We start from the raw sequence: 21,265 nt of genomic DNA, 5'->3' as shown, positions 1-21,265 counted from the left end.
GATTATGAATTAAAGGATTAATTAAAGCCCTTAACTGTTTCCAATGTGTCTGATTTTTTTCCCAAAAAGAAGGCTCCATTGTATAATGTTTGCATATAATTTACATTCAATATTATTTGCACATTATTTGCATACATTCTGATATTTGCAATTATATATTACTTGCTTTCACAGTGCTTGGATGTGATAGAGTCACTTACTAGGAGTAGAACTACTGAAGGGGAGTGGAGTTCAGGGGATGGAGGAATTGTATTTCTGCAGAGGGGAAAGGATTTTCTACTACATGAAAGCATCTTAAATTAAGTATCAGATGTGGAGGAAAGGGAGGGTCTCCAAATCATTTCACCAAACCTGGATGCCTCTGCAATGTATATCTTTTTATTTGGACCCTGAATCACAAGCCTTAGGGATTTACCATGTTGATTCACACAAAAGAATATTTTGGCCTCTGCAGAAAATACTTAAGAAATTGCTTTTCCATAGCATGGAGGAGGTCAGAAAGGCTGATCTATGGCACTTAATAAGGCCCTCATGTTCAACTGTCTCAAGCCAGAAAACCTCCTGTGCAGTCAACCAGAAGCCTAGTTCAGCGTGGAATCAGTCTGATTTCACCTGAAAATGATGCTTATAAACACAATATAGTGCAGGAGCCAATGCTGGTGAATTTATTTCTGTGCCTAGAGAACTGTCTAGCTTACTGACCAGCATCCGCACCTTACCTCCTTCAGCTTGTAGTGAACCGGTTTGTGGTTGGGTTTTTTGGGTTTTTTTTCAAATCAAGTTTTCTTACCTTCTCTTCCACTGCTGATCTGGCCAGAAACCTTATTTTCATGCTGAAGTATTTTATCTGCAGAGGAGTATAAATTTTATCTTGTGCCACCAGGACACCTTGCAACCAAGAATTTTATGGTACAGAGAGGGCATAATAAAGTTCCTCATCTTCCAGCTCAGTAAAGCAAAGCACAGAGGAATTCTCTGAGCAACCGAAGAACATCAGCATTATTATTATCAATCATAAAGACTAGTGTTCATAACAAGCCAGTGATTTAAGGGTGTTAGAAAACAATGCCATGGTGAAGATTTAACTCTGCAAAATAATTTAAGAAACCCCAAAACAACACAGAATTAACTAAGGAGGAATGGGAGTACTTACTCAAGTGACAATGAAATGGAAGTTGAATACATGTTTGGTTTTCCTCAGAAAAAGGAAAAGATTTATGCACATACTGAGGTTCTTTAAATGGAACTAAAGGCATGATTGGAAGAAATGGGAAAATTCCTATATATTTGTATATATGCACACATACCAATCAGCATTGCTCTAGACTCTAAGACTACATCAGTGCTAGTATATTAAAGTGTCAGAAATCCCATCATCTGCACTGTTGAATTGTTTGGCTAATCCCTGAATACTTTTGAATGTAATCTCAAAGCTGACCTAGCCAGCCATCTAGCACTCCCCCAAACAACTCGTGGAGAGAGTTTTAGAGGTGTCAGAAGGACTATTCTCAACAGGCAGTTTGGATGTACCCACCCTGTTTTGGAAGCTAAGAAAGGTCAATGTCATAGACATGGCCAGAGTCTCCCAGTTGGCTGCAGATCCAGATAACAGATAATGTGGGCACGTGCCGTGTGGCAGGCTGGTTCCCCATGCTAACATCTGTGCGTTTTTCTCTGACCACGGAGACAAAATCTCAGCTTCGCATTGACTGCAAGCCAGGCAAAGCTTGCTTTGTCTGTGGTCCACCACCTCACATGACTTCTCTTACACCTCTGCTGCTACCACAGCAACATGCTCTCTGACATCATTCTGATGGTTGGGCGTCCTTTGGGACTTCTCTTTTTCCTTGTTGTAACCAGGCGAAGGCTGGGTGACATCCTTCTGGCTGGAGCATCCCAAGTCAGTTAGCTGCTGAAGTTCCAGAGAGTCACCAGGAGATGTTCCTTCACGTAGCGGTTGGTGACTGTCACTTTTCCCAGCTGAAGAAAAAGTGTCTCTGTCACCTGTCTTACACTGGACAGTGCTCATCTTTCTCCCTGACTTGGCTTCACAGGGCTGCAGGTTCAGCTCCTCCAGTTGTCCTGTAGCATGTGCCACTGCTCCAATTGCTTCCATATCTGTGAAAGCATGACTTGTTAGTGCTTTACAATAATTGTAAGACCCTATCTTGATGCTCCTTACCCTTCTATGCCTTTATTACATCTTAAAGACATTGAAGAAAAAGGAGTTATTGTTGGGAAAATAATTTTAACTGGCCACAAAATTTAGTTTGGCAGAAATAAGTTGTTAAAACCAAATGAACATAACCTGTTTCCACAAATAAATATACAGCAGCTAAAACATCTGGTTTGTTCCTATTGATACACTAATACCTCCTAGAGCATCTTCCAACGGTTATCAAATTCTTCAATAAATGCTTAATAATAAAGCATATAGAATACAGCTGGCTAATAAGCTAGGTATTGGTAAGACTGATAATCGTTTTAATACTACACATCTATAAAATACATCAACTTTCTATGAATCAGGCTGTAATATAAGGTAGAACTTTCCATTGCTGACATTTGAATCCCACTCAAGGCAAAGCCTGTAACCTGCAATGCTGTTTAAAAAATGCCTTTGGAAAATGCAGAAAAAACAAAATATATACTATACATTTTTCATGTGGAAATGAAAAATGTTTACATCTTAATAAAACAAACGGTTATCAACCACAGAGGCAGAATCACTTGTGGTGTTACAGCAGATGGCTTCCGAGTTGACAGGGTGTGCTATCACTTCAGCGCGAGATTGGCAGCCTGCTTCATTTGGATGCTAAAAACATTTGTAAAATTCTTGCAACCCTCTCCCTTCCCCCCAAAAATAAAATGAAACTACCCCAGACCCAAACCTTTTATACTTTTTCCAAATCCAGAACTAGTCCTAGTCCACGTATCTGATGTGTTAGTGGACAACACTGGCTTTTGCAGTCCGTTCATCGTCATACATTAAATGTCCTTACCACAAATGATCCCAGAAAATGTATTGTTACCACTCCCTATTTTTCAGGTTTGTCCTTGAAGTTTAACCCTTAGCAGCCTGCGACATTCAGCCCCATGGTTTCTCAGACCTGCTGCTCAGATTCTTTCTCTTCTCCCTTTTCTATAATTCATTAATTGGAACTCTATTTGCTGGAATAATTCTCCCCTATCTTCATGTATTTTTTACAATTTCCCTATTTCTTCATGCTTATATTCACTTTTCCTGTTAAGGAGTGTTGTTTTTTTTCAACTTGTACACTCATAGCTTTTAATTTCAGGATTGCACCTCTTGGAAATCCACTGGAAAGTTGTCAGTAAATTTTCAGTAGTCACACACGTTTCTGTATGTAACAGTTTTCCTTCTCAAGATTGCTTTATCATTAAGTAGTTGACTATTTTAAAGCACAAATTGCATACATCACTAGGTTCGGTTTTCTTCTTTATACACATAAACATGATGATCAGGTTATGATCCCCTATTCCGAAGCTTCATGTTATTGCTTGATATGTATTGATGCCCTCTTCAATTTCAAAGGTGCAATTTTCAGCTGTGAAAATAGATCTTTTCAAACGAGTTTGAATTAATGGAGGAGGCTAAAAGTTTTCCGGATATGAGCAGTTTCAAGGATGAAATACTGCCCTGAGATTTATATGACATAGTAATCTAAAATATCCTGATTTTTTTTAATTAAATACAAACTATTCAATACCAATAAAGCACACGATTAACTGGATTAAGTACCAGCTAACAGACAGAGCTCAGGCAGTAATTATATATGGGAAATAATTCTCAGAGGTGGGGATGTGTGGCAGTACCAGACACTACCACAGAAATGGAAGATATTCAGTGTTTCCACCAGTGATTTGGAATTAAAATTAAAATTGATTCCTGTGAAATTTTGTAAAAGTTGGAAAAAATGGCAAACTGGTAGAAAAGGAGTTGATCTGAACAACCTAAGAGCAAGGGATGCAGACCCTATTTGCAGAGTGAGAGAACCTCTTCGGGAATACAACAGTGATTTCTGAGAGTTGGTGGCCAAATAGTTCAGGATAAGGGTCAAAAGCTACAATACCTGAAAGGACTGTAAATTGAAGCTAGGGAACGTAAGTTGTTACAGGATACAACCCTTCAATGGTGAAGGTGATGAACCCCCAGAATAACTGTAAAATTTGCAAAAAGAAATATGTTCCTCCACCTCCAGATGCTGCTCTGTTAAGAATGCATCAGTCCATCCAAAGTTATTTAATTCAATAGAGAGATAATTATGTGAAGCTGAGGAGATTTTTTGTTACGCCAAGGTCAGACAAGGTAGTATCTTGATCCCTTCTCCCCTGCACTACTGCATATCTATGCATACAGTTTTCTTCCTCATTTCCATCCTCAGATCCTTCTTCTGGGACAACAACCAGGGCCCCTACCTCCAGCAGACTTTACACTGTATAACCACTTACCAAACAGAAAAACTCGGTCTTGCAAGACTTACCGTGGTGATTAATAATAAAGGCTCCAAACACTTAATTGTATTAGAAAGGTGGGATTTCTTATGGGGGGAACAGCTATAAAGCAGAAACTAAACAAAAAGACTGCAGCTTTGATTTCCTCCTCTCTCTCTCCAAAACCAACAGCACTTTAAATAAGGGGAAATCAAACATTAGACACTTCCAAGTCATATGTATTAAATTCACTTAAGATATTGTTATCCTTGTTTAGATTTGAACATATCGGGGAATCTTTTTGTCTTGCAACTATTCCTAAAAGACTTTAAGTGGCTGGATTGCCTTTTTCTGACAAAAAAATCTTTCCATGAATTATTTACACGATGGCTCCAATCAACGCTATACCTGTCAGCCTCCCCAGCCAAAATGAAAGTTCACTATGTAAAGGTGCCAAGGGAGAATGGCAGCCTCCCACTGCGAGTTTATAGACAGAACTAAGTCAGCACGCATTATGTGTCAGAGCCGACATCAGACAGAATCAGATCCTTTGATCTCAGACCTCCACAGGAAGCTTAGATCTCAGACAAATTAGATAAAAAATGAATTTATAGCAGATATGTATCCTAAGGCACACAGCTGAACGCTGTGTTTTGGAGGAGTACAGCAAATATCAAAACACATAAACTGCAGAATTTCCTCTCTCCTCTCTCTCCCTCTGCTTTTGTGATAGATGCTAATTAAAAGGAGATAAAACTCCAGCTTGGCTCTTCCTGCCTCTTATGTAATCCACAGGCTTCGGTACGGAGGAGGAAAAAGAAATTCCCAAAACACAGTAAATGGGTGGTTCAGCAGGGTTATCCGAATGCCCTTAGATCTGCGCTGTTGGCAGGTGAGACAAAAAAAAAAAAAAATACTATAAGAACATTTCACACTTGCAGAGAGGGAAGCCAGTGCTTTATGCTGCCAGCCACATGCCCCCGAGGCTGTCTGCTTTCCCGTGACCTCAGAAGAAGTCGTGTTTGATCAGCAGATGATGAAAAGACAAGTCTCGAGGAGGTATGTGAAAGAGGGGTGTTTGTGGCAGGGACCCTGGGGAGTAAAGGGGGGGACGCACAGAGGAGCGGGTGGGAATGGAGCAGCTTTGGGGTGCTGGCTCGGACTCAAAGCATGGCATGAAGGTCCTGTGAGTGGTGGAGGAAACAGAGACCGTGCAAATGAGCCCCGAGTGGGTTTTTCCTACCTCCAGTGCACCTCGCTGCAGTCCTCCACAGCCTGCAAACTTGTCCAGAGCTTTTTGAGCCCTGTGCAGTTATTGCCACAGCACTTGGAGACAGGGAGAAGCCCTGCTGTTCCAGGCATACTGGGGACACTGTGGGAATGTCGGTACCTACCCTACTCCAAAACCACTAGGTGAACTCATGGACTCATTGAGCGTAAGGGGGGTTATGCTGCTGCCTTCAGTGGAGCTAGGATTTCACACAATATATAAAAAAGGAGATAAAATGACAAATAGAAAAATACTAGGGAGGAGAAGGAGGTAATAAAGTGATAGACCTTCTGAGAAGATGTGTGCTATTGATCCTATACAAAACTATAGTTTGTTAAGAGACCTAAACCAACTCTTTTGATGTTCGACTGTTTATAATTATTGTCAAACTGCAGTCTCACCTCCTGCTACAGGCACACTACTTTTATCTTCTCCTTGACTGTAGCAAGGCTGGATGTGAGTTGCATGAGGCTGTGCTTGTTTACGGGGTCCCTTGGTACTGGTCTGTGGTACATCAGCCCATTCAGTCCTCATTTCTGCAATGAAATATATAGTTACATCACTCTCAATCTACCCTCAGCTCAGCAGCAGTTATTAATTCAAGCAACGATATATTGCTGGTGAATTAACATATAAACTAGAAGTGTTCTTTCTGCCCAAAAGTGGAGAGAGTTGTTTTATGCTCATACCATCTTATGTTTTGCCATTATGGTTCCCACCTGTTCTCTTCAGTGGAGCCCTTCCTTATGTTGTCACCACGTTCAATAACACTAGAAATTCAGACCTTATTGCAGCTAGTGGTCATGGTGCAGTTCAGGAGAAAGACTCTTTAGAAGTTACTTGAAAGCAAAAGTTTGGAGAAACTGTGAGAAGGTCTTGAAACTAGTGGGAGATGTCTTATTAACCGGGATGTGCATTTACTCCTCCGCTACGGGTTACCTGTACCTTTGACAAGGTCACAACTTCAATTAGCGTATCTGAAAGGCCAAGTTTTTGGTAACTTTCAACATATCCAGCAGTTTGAGGTGGCTATTTAGCAATCAAGCCACCAAGAATTACAGTCACATCCTTTTATCTTCAGCTCTTTTCTTACACAAATAGACTTATGCCTTCTGCAGTGGGAAAGACTCCTTGAGGTAGCTATATTTGTTTTAAGATCAATGCTAAAAAGAAAGCAACCTTAAGGTAAATTAGTAGAGGTGTGGATTTGCTTGGGGGAGAACTCCAGAGAGGCTGTAGCCCTCCCATTACCACCTTGACTCACATGATGCTGACAGCGTGATGTGAGCATGACTGTGCTGCTATCTCTGTGGCATTCGCGCTGCAGCTGTGTCTGGTCCTCGGTCAGCGTCGAGGCTTTACATATCCTCACCACAGTGCTATTTTGCTATGTCATCCTTCATCAGGAAAATGCAGTGGCTGAATGGATCATTGAATTCATAGCAAATATTTCCTCCCTTTCTCAGTTCCTTGTCTGCGCTATAGGAACCTGATTTCCATCATGTTTCACATACAGTTAAAACTTTTTCCAGCCAATACCCAGGCATCTGTTATAGGCACAAAACTCTATAACCTTGAACTACAAACTATACTGCTAATTACTAAACTTCTCAGAGCTTTCTCTGAGTGCCATTGTCTGAACCCTGCTGTGGCCACTCTGGGGATTTGTTAAACAAAATAGGGAGTCTGCAAGTATAAATTTTAGTGGGTATTTCCAACTTACTGTTGCTTTTGCTCTTCTTGAACCAGCAGAATGCAAGAGCAAGGATGAATGCAGATGCTGCTGAACTCAGTATGACAACAAGGATCATGCTGGCCTTCACTCCCATGGGGACAGGGAAGATGGTAAATGGCTGAGACATCACAGTAAACTTGGCCCCTGAGAATTTAAAGCAGTCAGAGTTTATTACAAAAGTAAGAACACTGGTTTCACAGCTAAAACACCAGGTTAGAGCCTTTCAACAGTGCTGCTGCTGTTAAAAATGCATGCAGGAACAACCCAGAAGTCCTTCTGTCTCCAGATCCAACATTAGCCAACAATATCTATTTAGGTCTGAGTGCCAGCACAAACTAAATATGTAACAATACTTCTCCAATGTAAGTTTCAAGCTTTCAGGGCTGCCTGAAGCAGAGGCAGCTTCTTTGTATTTAACAATCCTTAATATTTCTTCCATGAATTTGTCTAGCTGACTCCCAAACCCAGAAAATACATTCACAAAGTATCTATTTCTGAGGCCAAACAGATCAGGCCCAGACAGAAAACATGAACGTTCTTCCTAGCAAGACAAAGAAACTGGCTGCAACGAGAAATGTGCCAAGTCATACTCAGTTTTTACAGGCTATTTATGATTCATATCGATGTAACTTATGGGGAACCTAGAAACATTCACTAGCATTAAGCTTACGTCCATGATGCAGAAAACTCAAAGTGAACTTGTTAATATTTTCCACCATGTCAATAATGAGCATTATAAATAAAAAATGTCAGTGTCCTTGCTGTTAGCATGGTAAATATTTAGTCTCTTGATGCTCACAAGCTTGGGTAATGCTCTTTGCCCAGAGATCCTGAAGTTTTCTGTAAATTAAGTCAGAATCAAGCCAGCCACTACTCATAGTTTCTGTGGGCAAGAGTTCATTGCATGTCAGCATCTGAGCTTCAAGGACTGGAAGATGCCTCATACTGCCCTTTTAAAAATCAGAAATATAGAAAATTTTTGGTTCCCTGAATCACTTCCAAAACACATTTGCAATGGAGATGTGCCTGGGAAGGACAGGAGTTTAACAAAACTGGCCCTGGCCCTCTCTATAGACTGATTTGAAGGGTGTGGATTAGCACATCAACTCATTACCTGTCTTACTACCTGACTCATTATCGGTCCTAACCCCACAATTCTAATAATTTTGATGGATGGAAATTTCTTTTACTTGTTTGAGTTTCACTTTTAATAAAAACCTAAAAGCCTTTTTTTCATCAATTCATTAAAAAAAAATCAGAAACACTGTCAGACGGAAGCTTGGAGACTAGGGTAAGTAGCTGTAAGTACTTTTATCTGAAACTAATTAGATTTGTGTCAATATTGTCCACTTGAACAAAGCAGAGCTTCATCAGAACAATGTGGGAAGCATGTTCCAATTGGGAAAAATTTGCCTGAAGGTACAAACACATATGAACTTCAGTTGAGAGGAGAGAAGTAATCTCACAGATATCAAGGACTCTACACAGACAGGTGCTTAAAGGTGCTTTGCACTACTCTAATAGTTTGTAAGTAGATTGCTGTTGGTTTAAATAGAAAGTGGATGGATCAAGCCCATTGGGATCCATATCAGTTAAGTGAATATTACTGTAAAACAAGGAGCAAGACTATGCAGCAGTGCTATGAATAGTCTACTCTCCCCAGGAACTACCACTAAAACATTTGGAATTATTGCATTCAACATCAGCTGCATCTTCTGAGCTGTCTGCAAATAGCAAACTATGCCAGGGTACCCAAAGAAACCTGGTCATGAAAATGTATCCCAAACATCCACTAATTGATTGTTTAATTTTTGTTTGCTTATCTATCTCAAACAATAAGCAAATACCTTCAGTAAGAGTGTGGCAGTATAAAAGCCTTTATACTGTCTCCAGCACAGTTCCCAATTACAAGCAAGCAAAGGGGATTGCTGCTTTGGTGTGTACATTTGCAATGCATACTAAAAGTGTACAATACTCTGATTTACACGGGTGACACCTACACAGACGTATCAGCTGTCCCCATTGCTAGCTGTAAACATCTCTTTGCAATACTCTGATGGGTTAAATGTTTGATAAAAAGGATCTCTGTTTGACCTTTGTTCAGAGGAAAGATTTTGTGACTTCCCTGAAATAGCTTTCAAAACACACTTCATTAAGCTGTTCTTGCCACTAAAGAGTCGGATCCTGTGAGGTGCTGACTTTCCATCTGCTCTCACTGAAGTGAAGGCAATGGGAGCTGCGGGTGTTTGGCAGCACACACCCTCAAAATAAACACATGTCCCCCCGGTAAAGGCCCACCTCCAGGTAATCCCTGCACCCCACTTCGCCCTTTGCAAAGCCATGGGCAACACTCGATGTTGATTAGTCACTTGTGACTAGGAGGAGCAAAGGTTTCTCATTAAAAAAAACCCTGGAATTTCATTTAATCCCTGGATAAGAAGGGATTTCTTGGGTTACAAATCCTATCCCATGCTATTGTATGTACCATGTTGTACAATATCATCCTTAAGTGTATTGACCTTCATCCAACAGCAGTTTGATCTGCTCTCACTATTCATACCTATTAAGATAGGCTGTTCAGAAAAATACAGTCTAAATGTTAATAACCTTCTAATTTTTTAGCTCAGATTTTTTCATTAGCCACTTCCACTTGGCCACTTCACCGGTCTGATGTATTTGCCCTCTCTGGTTTTTTTGGCTGAAAGAAGCCATGTTATCTTGGAGTTTTCTCATTAAAAACGCTCAGTCTGCACCTACTCCATTTTGAGATCATCTCTGAACATGCGTAAACAAAATTATGTTCAGTACTTCAAAGGAGTACTCATCGGGGCTTTATGCAGTGGCACACGCACTGCCTTACCTCTCCTGGAAATATTTCTGACTGTCCTTCCTAGGTTTCTTTCTGCCTGATGGGTCTCAGTTTATATATATATATGGAGATACATCTATATCTATATATATCTATATCTATCTATGTCTATATCTGTATCTATATCTATATCTATCTAGATATATATCCATACATATATTTATGTATGTATGCAATATCAGAATAGACACTTCACACATGGTCTTACAACACCTGTATCTTTGGACTACACGCCAGACAGCATGTTCCTGCTTCTCCATTGACTTGCCTCAGCAGTCATTCTGAGAGAAGAAACCAGCACTTTGACCCCTATATACCTTCAGAGCCAGATTTGTAGATAAATTCAGGCCCCCGAGCAGTTGGACCGATCTCGTGCAGATGCCCTGAGGCTTTTACAAGCCAGAGTTCACATGGTGCCTTATCCCCAAGGTGCTGACGTTCCTCTCAGCTGGTATTTCTAAGGAGGCATTAAGCACACCTGCCTCTTCACCATTACTGGTGAAGGCTCAGAGACCTCGTGCAAGCTGCACAATCCTGGAAGTCCCAACATCATCTCCGTAAACTCTTGGGATACCCCTAGCAGAGCCCAGTCCTGGAGGCATGCTCTGAATGTGCATAACCCGTTGCACCCATAAAGATGACCAGATGTGGACAAACGGTTGGTGAAAGGCACTATGAAAATAATTGAGAGCACAGATGGAAAATTTCTGAACACAAACAGGAAACAAAGAGGGAATAAGAGGACTCAATTTATAGGAAAAAGCTTGCTCTGACAGCTTACCTGACCTTAAGTACCTGATTCCTACATGGGATACATAGCTAGGGAATCCAGGGAGAAAGAGGCACCTCTTTCTGGCAATACTTCTCTATACTAACTCCTCTGGATTTTGTGGGTCTTGCATGAATAACACAGGAATCACCCAGCTCTCTTGCTGCCTGGGTAATGCCAACTTGGACTTGTAACAGAAGTCAGGTTATTTAGAGGTTTGGCATTGATCCACTCTGAATGAGCTTAACTCCCTTTTTACAAATCCAGACCACCTGTAGGTTTTGAGTTCAGTTACCGACTCAAAAAAAATGCAGAAAACGGAGCTTACCTGGAGGTGATGTGACAGTGAACACAAGTTTCCAGTTTGTGCCTGAACTGGAGACAGCCAGGCTGGAAAAACTTGCACATCCATCTATGACCTGCACTTGGGTGAGCCCTGCAGAGTAAAAAAAAATTGCTTTGCAATTAACAGCGTCCAGATAAGTATCGCCTAAGCCCCTCAGAGAGTCCTCGTGACTTTAAGGGGACTTCAGAAAGCTTAAATTCAGTGTCCTTCCTAATTATAAACTTTTTGTCTGATCCCAGAAATTTCACATAGGGTCAGGTCTTCAGACTTACTTGGACACTAAATTCCTGACGGACTGGAGAACCTTAGCTTCTGAATCTTGGTTGCTTGAGCTCATTGTGAAATGGCATTTACTGTACATATCTATATTGTGGGGGTGTAACAAGAATACAGATGTTAAGGGGATCAAGCAAAAGTAATGGGAGCCATATAGATGCACTAAAAATTTCCAGATGCTCATCTTTTTGATTTAACTCATGTCTTGTGTGACTAAGTACGTCACCGAGGTTAGGAGAGTTTTAGTGAGAGACTGAGTATTTTCTGTCCTAAAGGAATGGTCTCAAGGAGCCAGCCACTGCAGCTAAGGGAAAAGAGCTGACTGTTTTAACCCTTTTCTGATTTGTAGGTGTTTCACCCCATCATTTGGGGCATATTAGCTCCTGTCCTACTGTTAAATCATTTTGAATACTTCTCCAACCCTCTCAGACACTTTGAAAGTGATTTGGCCATGAAAAATGTCTGTGGTGACTGACCTGTGATCATACAGGAGACATTTTCAGCTAGAAACCTGGCAGAGGAAAGTCCATGGAAAGCATTAAAATGAAACCCGGGAGAGCCTGTTTCTCCATCACTTTACCTCTTGTTCTAAGCTATCAGGGAATGCATTCTGACCCAACATTTACACTTGCCATGGCTTTTATTTTTGTAGGCTCTTTTTGAAAGTTATAATTTACTTTGTAACTGGATCTCCATTTTATTGTGTGTATCTTTGAGCAGCAGCCAAGTCCTGGCCTTTGAGCAATGCTGACCAGGTCTGGGCTTCGTTCAGGCTCTTAGGGTGAGAGGGGTAAAATCCTAAAGACTGACAAATTTCAGAATGTTGGTTCAGGTGGGGGTGAGAAGTCAGAACTTCTTAGGATGCTGGACTTGCTCCAGTGATCACAAACACAGGCTTTTGCCTGCTCAAAGACAACATGTAATAACTATTTGCTTTATGAAGCAGGTGGTTTGACATTTTATTGTCATTAAGCAGCACAGGTGAAGGTACGTAAAGCCTGGACGTGAGGAGGACATTTATGCTCTGCCATTCCTGTGTCCAGGGTATTGAACAAAGTGGTGAAGTAGCAAACCTCTTTGTGAGACATCTTGCTATCACAGATGCATAGGAAGGTTTCAGCAGGTGGAGACAAGGCTTTTGATGGTAGGCCAGACTGCAGGACAATTTCTCCCTGATTTTATCCCATTTTTTGTGCCTACACCTCTAGGATACAAACAGTGCTAGGATCTGTTCTTTGGCACTGAAGAACTGGTATGCCCTGGCCAAACCTCTTAAACTCTTACAGCCTCCAAACAGAGATGCTGCAATGCAAACTGCCTACTGAGATTAATTCCTTGCTGTGTTGAGTTCGGAACCATGGCCAGAAATTGCCTGAGACAAGGTTCTGGGCAAAAGCATGCCACATTTTAATGATCTAGCAACAGAAGTGATAAAGTTTCCCCTCTCCGTGATCTGGTACTATTTAATTTACTAATATCCCAGTCAATTTTGGCTACATATATATTTTCTACTTTTGTACAACATCTAGCACACCAAATACCCAATTTCATTGTGAGTCTCCAGGACCAGCTGTGATAAATAGGCAGTAGTTTATACTGTGAATAGACTTGGTGGAGAGCTGGGAATCTAGATTTCTCTAATTGCTCCAGCCTGATCCTGGCTCATCTATTTATCCACTACACATGCGATCCTCCTTAGGACAGTATCTGCCCAGACTACCAAGACTTTTCTCGGCTCTGATACTCACTGTAACACTGCTTTTATAGAGGGTCTTGTCAGCTGCGTTCAAATACTTTATAATTGCCATTTCTAGTCTATGATGAAGCCTGGAGTACTGTACTGTACTTCTCAACAGAGACTATCTCAGCTTTTGGGCACATATGCTTCAAAGCTCAGAATATTACAGATATATATGGGAGTCTTCACAAAGATCTCTCAGGCAAGCTGGTATTTAACATAGAAGCAAGCTAATTTGGAGCTAAACTACTTTCCATGAGGCAGTTTGGCTGCTGTCAGATGAGGCAGCCTCAGTGTGCTAGACGGGACCCATTTCGATTAAATGCTGCTTTCATATGCTTCAAAAGACGAGTGCAATAAGGACGTTTGTCAAAGGAAAAACTGCAGCAAACTATTACATGCAGAACATCTGTACTACGCAGTTCTTTCTTTGCTGGAGTTTATTGACTATTAATTTGATGCATGTATCTTTTAAAGAATGTGAAGTGCATTTCTCTTCGGTGACTTCCTTTCTTTTTTCCTCTTTTTTTCTCCTTCTCCCTCTCTTTCTTTCCATCTTTCTTTCTTCTCTTTATTTTTGTCTTTCTTTTCTGTCTTTTTGTGTTCTCTTTCTTTTCCCTTCCTTGACTCCTTCCTCGCTTCCTCCCTTTCTCCCTTCCTTTCCCCCACTGTTAGCCAGTAGCTGATCCAATAACCTGTGGTTCATCTAGACCCATGTTTCTAAACCTGTCAGGTGTACCGCCCTGAAAAGGCATGAAAAACAGCAGAAAAGACCAAAGGATTTTTCTAACCTGTAAACCTGGAACTACGATGAGGTAGGAAGAATGTCTAATTAACAGAAACACGGACTGAAAGGGCGAGAAGCTCTGATCTACAGCACGAGTGCCACTTATCTTCTCCAAATGTGAACTTTTCAAGTCAAAGCTAACACACAAATGGCTTTACTGCAAATAAAATACTGTACCTGTAATAGGAAACCTCACCTTTCAATGTGTGCGCTGTTTGCTTACATTTAAAGATTTTAGCAATGAAATTAGGATGCTTTATAATCAATATAATTTCCACTTTCTAGTGGACTCTATACCTAAGCATGTTCATAACCTCAATAACCTCAAGGAAATACTCACATGCTTAGAGTTAGTCATGAGTTCAGGTCTTTAAATAAATGAGGATCAGAAGAGAAATATTTAGATTCTTCATGAAAAATGTTTCCATATTAAAGTATGCTAATTACAAACAATAGGCAGTTGTTTCTGCCCCTACTTTGCCAGATCCTTTGCTGGGACAAACGGGTTGTCATTGATTCTGAGGAAATGTCCCAATTAACACTAGCTGAAAACCAAGTATTAGGATTTCTAATACTTCATTCTTTTATTTTTTGATCTAAGATATCTCTTTTCAAGATAAACTACTGGATATACTCCCTCTAAGCTGCCACATCACAAAAATACTTTGTATAAACTTCTCTTTCTCTAGCACATGACTGGGCAGTTCACCAAACTCCTAGTGCAACCTTCTTTTTTCAGCCCAAAGACTATCCAGTATTTCTCAGGGACAACTCCTAAATTTATCACCATCATTCTGCACAGCTGCTTTGCCATAACCCTCGCTATAAGAAAACATATCCAAACCTTTTAGCACAGCCTCGGAGGAGCCCTTCAGATGAGCTGATACAACCCAGGGTTCTGAGGGAGGCCCCACTTTGTCAACTCTTTGACCCTGGGAGGAAGAACAAAAAAGAAGAATTAAAGTCTCATCTCCTCAACAAGAGGAAAGAAAGTTTTCACGGTTTTAACAATTGTAATAATTTTTTAATCACCAGTGGGAGGGCAGTTTGCATCTACATGTCATATGTTACAAATGTCACAAAGCTCACCATAACTCTTTAAGATGAGCTTAAGCTCAGACGAACCAGTTCTGGCAACTTCAGGTCTGTTTCAATAAAGTCTGGCAAGGTTTGCTGCTTCACTTGCAGTATCTAGGTTCACATTCATATTGCCTATCAGAAGTAGGTAATTTTGACATTGTGGCTTTGATGGTGTCTAAGTTCACAGAATCACAGTACGGTTGAGGTTGGAAGGGACCTCTGGAGGTCATTTGGTCCAACCCCTCTCCTGAAGCAGGGCCACATAGAAAGGGTTGCCCAGGACTACGTTCAGATGCCTTTTGAGTATCTCCAAGGATGGTGACTCCACAAGTTCAAGGAAACTGAGTAGATTCAGTCTGTCAATTTAGTCAGGCTGAAGATTTAAGTTCCCCATATGCTCAGTGAAAGAAACTCATTTTGATACCTAAATTACCCAGCTGTAATAGGTGTGCAGGATCTAGATCCTATAGTCTATGTGTATATAAATATATTATCTTTCATTTTTTTTATTTTTTTAGAGAGCTACTGCTTCTCAAGCCTAACAGAAAACTTGAAACACATCTGAAGAAGGGTATGAATCTCAAGGGAAGATTCAATTGCCTAGATGTAAGTTTTGTGTGTCATTTCAGGTAGCCAACAATGTTTACATCCAGCAGAGTTAGCTTGTGGAAAGGTCTTACTTTTCTACAGGACCTGGAGGCCAAAGAGCTTATTCCACAGCTTACAACACAACAAGATGCCTGCATGTAGGAAACTGAAGTCAAACAGAAAGAAGCTGAAAGGTTTGTGTCTCACAGCTGTAAAATCAGTCTCATGACTAATACAGAGCTGGCTTTATTATAAAGTGACTTTGCATCCAGAAATAATGTCCACAAAGCTGTCCAAGCTTGGATTTGATACCGAGCTCCAGGGACAACACTGTAAAAATGTCATACCTGAGGCTAGTTATTCTGTGGCTATACTTTTGGCCTGTCCAGTAAAATGGGAATGATTCCATAATAATAGAAAATAGTTGGAAAACAGGAAAGAAGACATGAAAATACAAAGGAAATAGAAACATAGCACAAAGTCATGCTATGCAGATTTCATATGACTCTGAGACTGAACCTAGTGCATCCACATCTAATAACTCAGTGGACCTAGTCTGCTGCTTCCAGGACTTGTGTTAGCACCTCTGGCAGAGATAAATCACATCACATAGACGTCCAAGCTTTTTTTAAACATGGTTATCTCTACTTACCACTTCTCTGCGTGGTGAGGACTTGCTTGGGCAGCTCAGGATACCCCATTATACCTGACAATGCCAGACTTCATGATTGTGGTGTTGTTCCCACATTCCTCAAAACTTGAGGAGCAGAAATCAGAAAACTGCACACAGTGAATTCTACAGAATGAATCTAACCCTTGTGGAAAAAGCTGAAAAACATGAACAAAGTCCATCCTGGAAGAAGTTCCCAGAATACAAATGACTGCTTATTTATAGAGCTATCCTTTGCCATATTTATTTATAGAGCTGTCCTATACCATATTTAGGTCTGTCTCATAGCTTTTGGATTGCTTGGAAACGCCAAAATTGTATAGAATTAATAGAGGCGTCCATCTACAAAAGAGAAAAATCCTACCTTCATGTCCAGGAAAATGATTTTCGGCTGCACAGGAAGCTGTTTCTCAATTTCTCCATCTGAGGGCTGCACTTGAACAGAGATATTATAGGGCCTCACATACAGGCACGTTCCTGGGTGTTGTCTGCTTCCATTTCTTTCACATGCAAAGGAATGTTAAAAAAATAATTAATAAAAAAAAAAAATTAATGCTATGAACATTCCCAATGCTAGTCCCGGAGTTAATTCACATCTTTCCTTGGAATTACATGTTACTTTGTGTTCATGGGATTTTCCACCTTAGTAATGCAGGTGGAAATATTTAGTGTCTGTTATGAATAAGAAGGAGCACTATACCAAACAACTACTAATTTACCTTATCACAGCACTTTCATTCCTTGGATGAGAGCAACATGTATAGAAATATGGAACAGACATCACTTCCAAGGAGACAGCAGCACCAAAGTAATAAAAAAATGTTTTGTTTCAATCCCCAGTTTACAGATGGAAAACTGAGAAATTAACAAAATAAATTATTTCCCTTGTATCCCATTGGAAGTATGTGGCAGAGACAGGGATTTTATGGATTCAGAAACCCAATGCCTTAGTCCCAAGTCTTCATTGCAGTGCACTGATAGCAGTGGAACCTTCCTGTCCAGCAGAAAGATTTCCAGTGAACACCTTCGAACTCCTCTAAGAACAAAGTTTCGGTTCCTCTACACAAGCACAGCACTTACAGGGCTTTACTGCATTTCTTTATCCTCCCACACCTGTGTTCTTTCCCTTCATTATCTGTGAAGTCTGCATACTGAAATATAGCGGTATACAGACACCCCATTGAAAGGCATTGGTTTTTTCCAAGACTGAAATTTAAATCAGAGCATCCCAGGAGAGGGTTTTTGCATTTGAATAAAGAATCAACACTTTATTCTGAGCCCATATCATTTCATTCCTTCTTCCAGTGTTTTGTGTCATTTAGTATCTCATATATATATATATATAATTTATATATATATAAAACCCTCTAATCTGCAATTGCAGTGAAGTGGCTGGGGGTTTGGTATTGTCTTGAAATGAAAGTAGAAAAGCTATTCATTCATCTCTAGTGTTTGCTTAAAGGTGTTTACAAACAGAAGATATATGAAGCATAATTTTCCTTTGGTTTAACTCAGGTTTTTGGTTTGGGTTTTGGTTTGTGGATTGTTTGTTTTGTTTTGTTTTGTTTTGTTTTCAGAGTGTTACTATGCATTACAAACTAGAAACTGTTTATATTGCAGCTGATGGGAAATACTAGAAGACCTAGCTCAAGGATTTAAGTTTCAGTTCTTACCTTGGTTCTTTTTCTTTTTTGTGAGTGGGAAAGTCTGAAAGGCAGCGTTATGTTTGAAATTCATGTCAAAGGCACAAATGCGTTCATCATTGCTCTTAGCCACCTCCTTCCGTAAGCGTGCATGCAGCACTGTGACTGAAACTCACTGCAGGACTCATACACCAAGTCACTCCTGTTTTCAGGGCAGAGAGCTGCAATTTCTGTGAGCTCCCTGACTCCAGCGGAGTCCAGGTGAGTCTTGGCATGGCTTCTGTAAGCCAAAATTTTTTTTTTTCCTCTCTCCAGCTTCTTTAAAACTTCCAAAAAACAGAAAAAAATGTTGGCATGAAATGCCCTGCCTCCACACCTCAAGCCCTACATGGTAAAACTGTGCTCATCTCACACTTATAGGAAGACTGCTGCAAAATGTGGTTGTAGGAAATAGTTCCCACTCCCTAGGGTGAGTAATGGCAAAGAAAACAAACCAAAACAGAAATACACATGTATGCTTAAAAATTAAAGTCTTTTTTTTTTTTTCTCCTGAATTCAGCAAACACAGCACGGACCATGGTGTGTATAGCCCACACAGTCCAACCTGACTCTTGCTGTGAGGGAGCCCCAGCCTTAGGGTGCAACTCTGCGCGCAGCAAGTTACGTTCCTGCAAGTGAGCGTCAGCGCGGAGCAGGAGGAGAGAAGATCAGCCTGCGGCTGCCCTGATGATTTGGGCTGGAAGGAAAATAGGCTTTCCTGGCATAGCTTTGCCACTGGGAAGTGGGGACGGAGAAGCGTGCGTGTAGCCTGGCAAGGACCAGAGCCAGGAGACCTGCCTTCCTCCTGGTGGGCACGAAGAGCGTGCTGTTTTGTCACTACCCTGAAGTATCACGCTGGGAAGGAGCAGGCTGGTTTGCAATTCCCTGCTGACAGTGTTCAACGGGGAGCAGCTCCGTTGCTCAGTGCCTTGCAGCTCTTCTAAACGTGGGCACAGCGGGCGAGCAGGCGCTGCTTGTGATACCTTAGTCAGCAGGGACACCAGAGCTCCCAGATCCTTTCACCATCAGTGCCAAGACGTGTCTGCTGAACATGCTGAGGCTCAGCAGGAGAGCAAGTGTCTGCTCTTTAGTAGCAAAGAAGTTAGAGGTCTTAGAAAGTAGAGGGTCTACTGCAGGTATTGAGGTGTGATTGAGCAACTAGGTGGAGAGATTTGGGGCAGAGGGAAGGAAGTCTCCCTGAAATCAAGAAGAGCTTGTCATTTTAATTAGAATTACAATAATAACAACAGCAACAATAATAGCAGCTATTATTATCAGTTGACTTCAAGGGGAAAGACATCAGACTGAGAACCTGGGTCAAGGGTCTATTAAAGTTGATGGATACATCTATGCTAGAAAACTAAATAATGCCAAAGAATAAGCCTTGGCGCTGACACTTGATCACCTCTACTGTTAACCTGTCCATCCATCACAAGCTGTGCTCCAGGCCCAATAGCAAAGTCCAGGACAGCTCCCAAATGGTCTGGGAGCTAATACAGTCAGAAAATATTCTCACTTGGCAGTTTGGATGAGGCCACCCTGACACGGTGTGTGAGAGAATTTAATTTTATGGACACAGGCTGATCCATATCAGCTGACCTTGGTGCCAGAGAACAGACCCCGGCATATTTAATTTCCTAATAAACATCAGACAATGAAACAAATTGAACATTTACCTGGGTATGTCTGTCATGCTAGTGTTGTGGCATCAGTATATCCTTGGAAGGAGAAGGAGATTGGGAGGAATTTGAGCAATAAATAATATGTCAAAATGCATCATGGTCAAGCCAAAGAGATATTTTTTTTTGTTCTTCAAAAGACGGTGATTGCTGGTGAAGAGAAGACAGGCTACAAGAAAGAAGATGCTGTACTGAAGACAGGAGATAGGCAAGCTGAGGACTTGTGTAAGGCAAAGTAGGTACAGATTCACTGGAAGGGCTGTGAGGAACTTGGCGTCTTCGGGTGAGAAGTGTTTTCTCACGTCATGTGGTGATGAAGTTAGCCAGACACCAGGTACCTGTGCCCTCTCAGCTGCACCGTTAGAACTTTGTCTCCACCTGCAGATCTTATCATTAAGTAAAAGAAACAGGGAAAGAGAAATATGAGCATCCAGAAGACAGTGAGGAGTCTGAGGTCATTCCTACTTTAAGCAAAAAAGCTATCCGAAGGACGACTTTTATTTCCACCGATGCCCATGCTTTCCCATATCATAGAAAGAAATCAAAGCTAGAGGAAATAAACTCCAGTGGAAAGCAGGCTGCAGCTTCCCTTGACAACAGAGAAAAAATAAATACTTAATATTGATCATATCTCCTTATGAGGACTAAAGCAATGGACTGAACGGGACCCATGGTGTTAGACATTATTGATGTCTCCCTTCTTTCATGTAGGTTGAGTCAATAAGACCAAAATTAAAAAAAACTAGGCACCTAAATGAATATTCTAGCTCGCACCAGCAGGGAGCTTTGAACACAGCCATGTGTCCACTGTCCTGGAGGTCAGATGCTGTGATGGCAGAAAGCTAATGAGAGAATATCTAGTAGTGTGGAGAATTAGCAAGGGGGCCTAGGTTGGTGGTGAACTGGGATAAGAAACAAATAACTGAGCTGCCTCTGTGGGCAAGGCTGGGCAAGAAGAGTATGCTTCTTTATCTAATTATTGTGAGGGTTTCCTTTCATAAAGCAAAGATGCTTTAGTTAGAAGCTAGATATTTTGTGGCTGTTGAAAGCATCAGGTAAGTTGGTTAGACTGAAAAACTTCTGAAAAAGAGGTCCAATGCATACTCTCTTGGAGTATATATTAATTAAAATACCCAGTCTTTTTGACCAACTTCTTCTGACATTAACTTTTTGGGGCACTACTACCATCAGATCTTCATTTCTCCATTTGCTACAGACTGTCCAAACTCCAAATGGCTCCTGATTTAGCATTCAGGAATTTTTTTTCCCCATTTTACAAATCAGCAAATATAGTCACAGAGCATGGACACAGTTGTCCAGG

At 41.0% G+C, this 21,265-nt stretch overlaps 1 protein-coding gene across 1 annotated transcript in view; it reads right to left on the bottom strand.

Moving 5' to 3' along the window:
• Nucleotides 1–187: 187 nt before the first annotated feature.
• Nucleotides 188–21,265, bottom strand: part of PKHD1 (PKHD1 ciliary IPT domain containing fibrocystin/polyductin) — a 261,269-nt gene continuing 240,191 nt past the window's right edge. The window contains exons 60-65 of the mRNA XM_069805584.1: nt 16,948–17,083; nt 15,090–15,177; nt 11,427–11,534; nt 7,449–7,604; nt 6,127–6,261; nt 188–2,118 (exon numbers count right to left, since the gene is read on the bottom strand). Coding sequence (XP_069661685.1) covers nt 1,766–2,118; nt 6,127–6,261; nt 7,449–7,604; nt 11,427–11,534; nt 15,090–15,177; nt 16,948–17,083 — 976 coding nt within the window. The 3' untranslated portion in view covers nt 188–1,765. The remainder of the gene's footprint in view (nt 2,119–6,126; nt 6,262–7,448; nt 7,605–11,426; nt 11,535–15,089; nt 15,178–16,947; nt 17,084–21,265) is intronic.

The sequence above is a fragment of the Haliaeetus albicilla genome, chromosome 18 (assembly GCF_947461875.1).
Source record: "Haliaeetus albicilla chromosome 18, bHalAlb1.1, whole genome shotgun sequence".
Classification (NCBI taxonomy): Eukaryota; Metazoa; Chordata; class Aves; order Accipitriformes; family Accipitridae; genus Haliaeetus; species Haliaeetus albicilla.
This window is presented reverse-complemented; position numbering and strand designations above follow the sequence as displayed.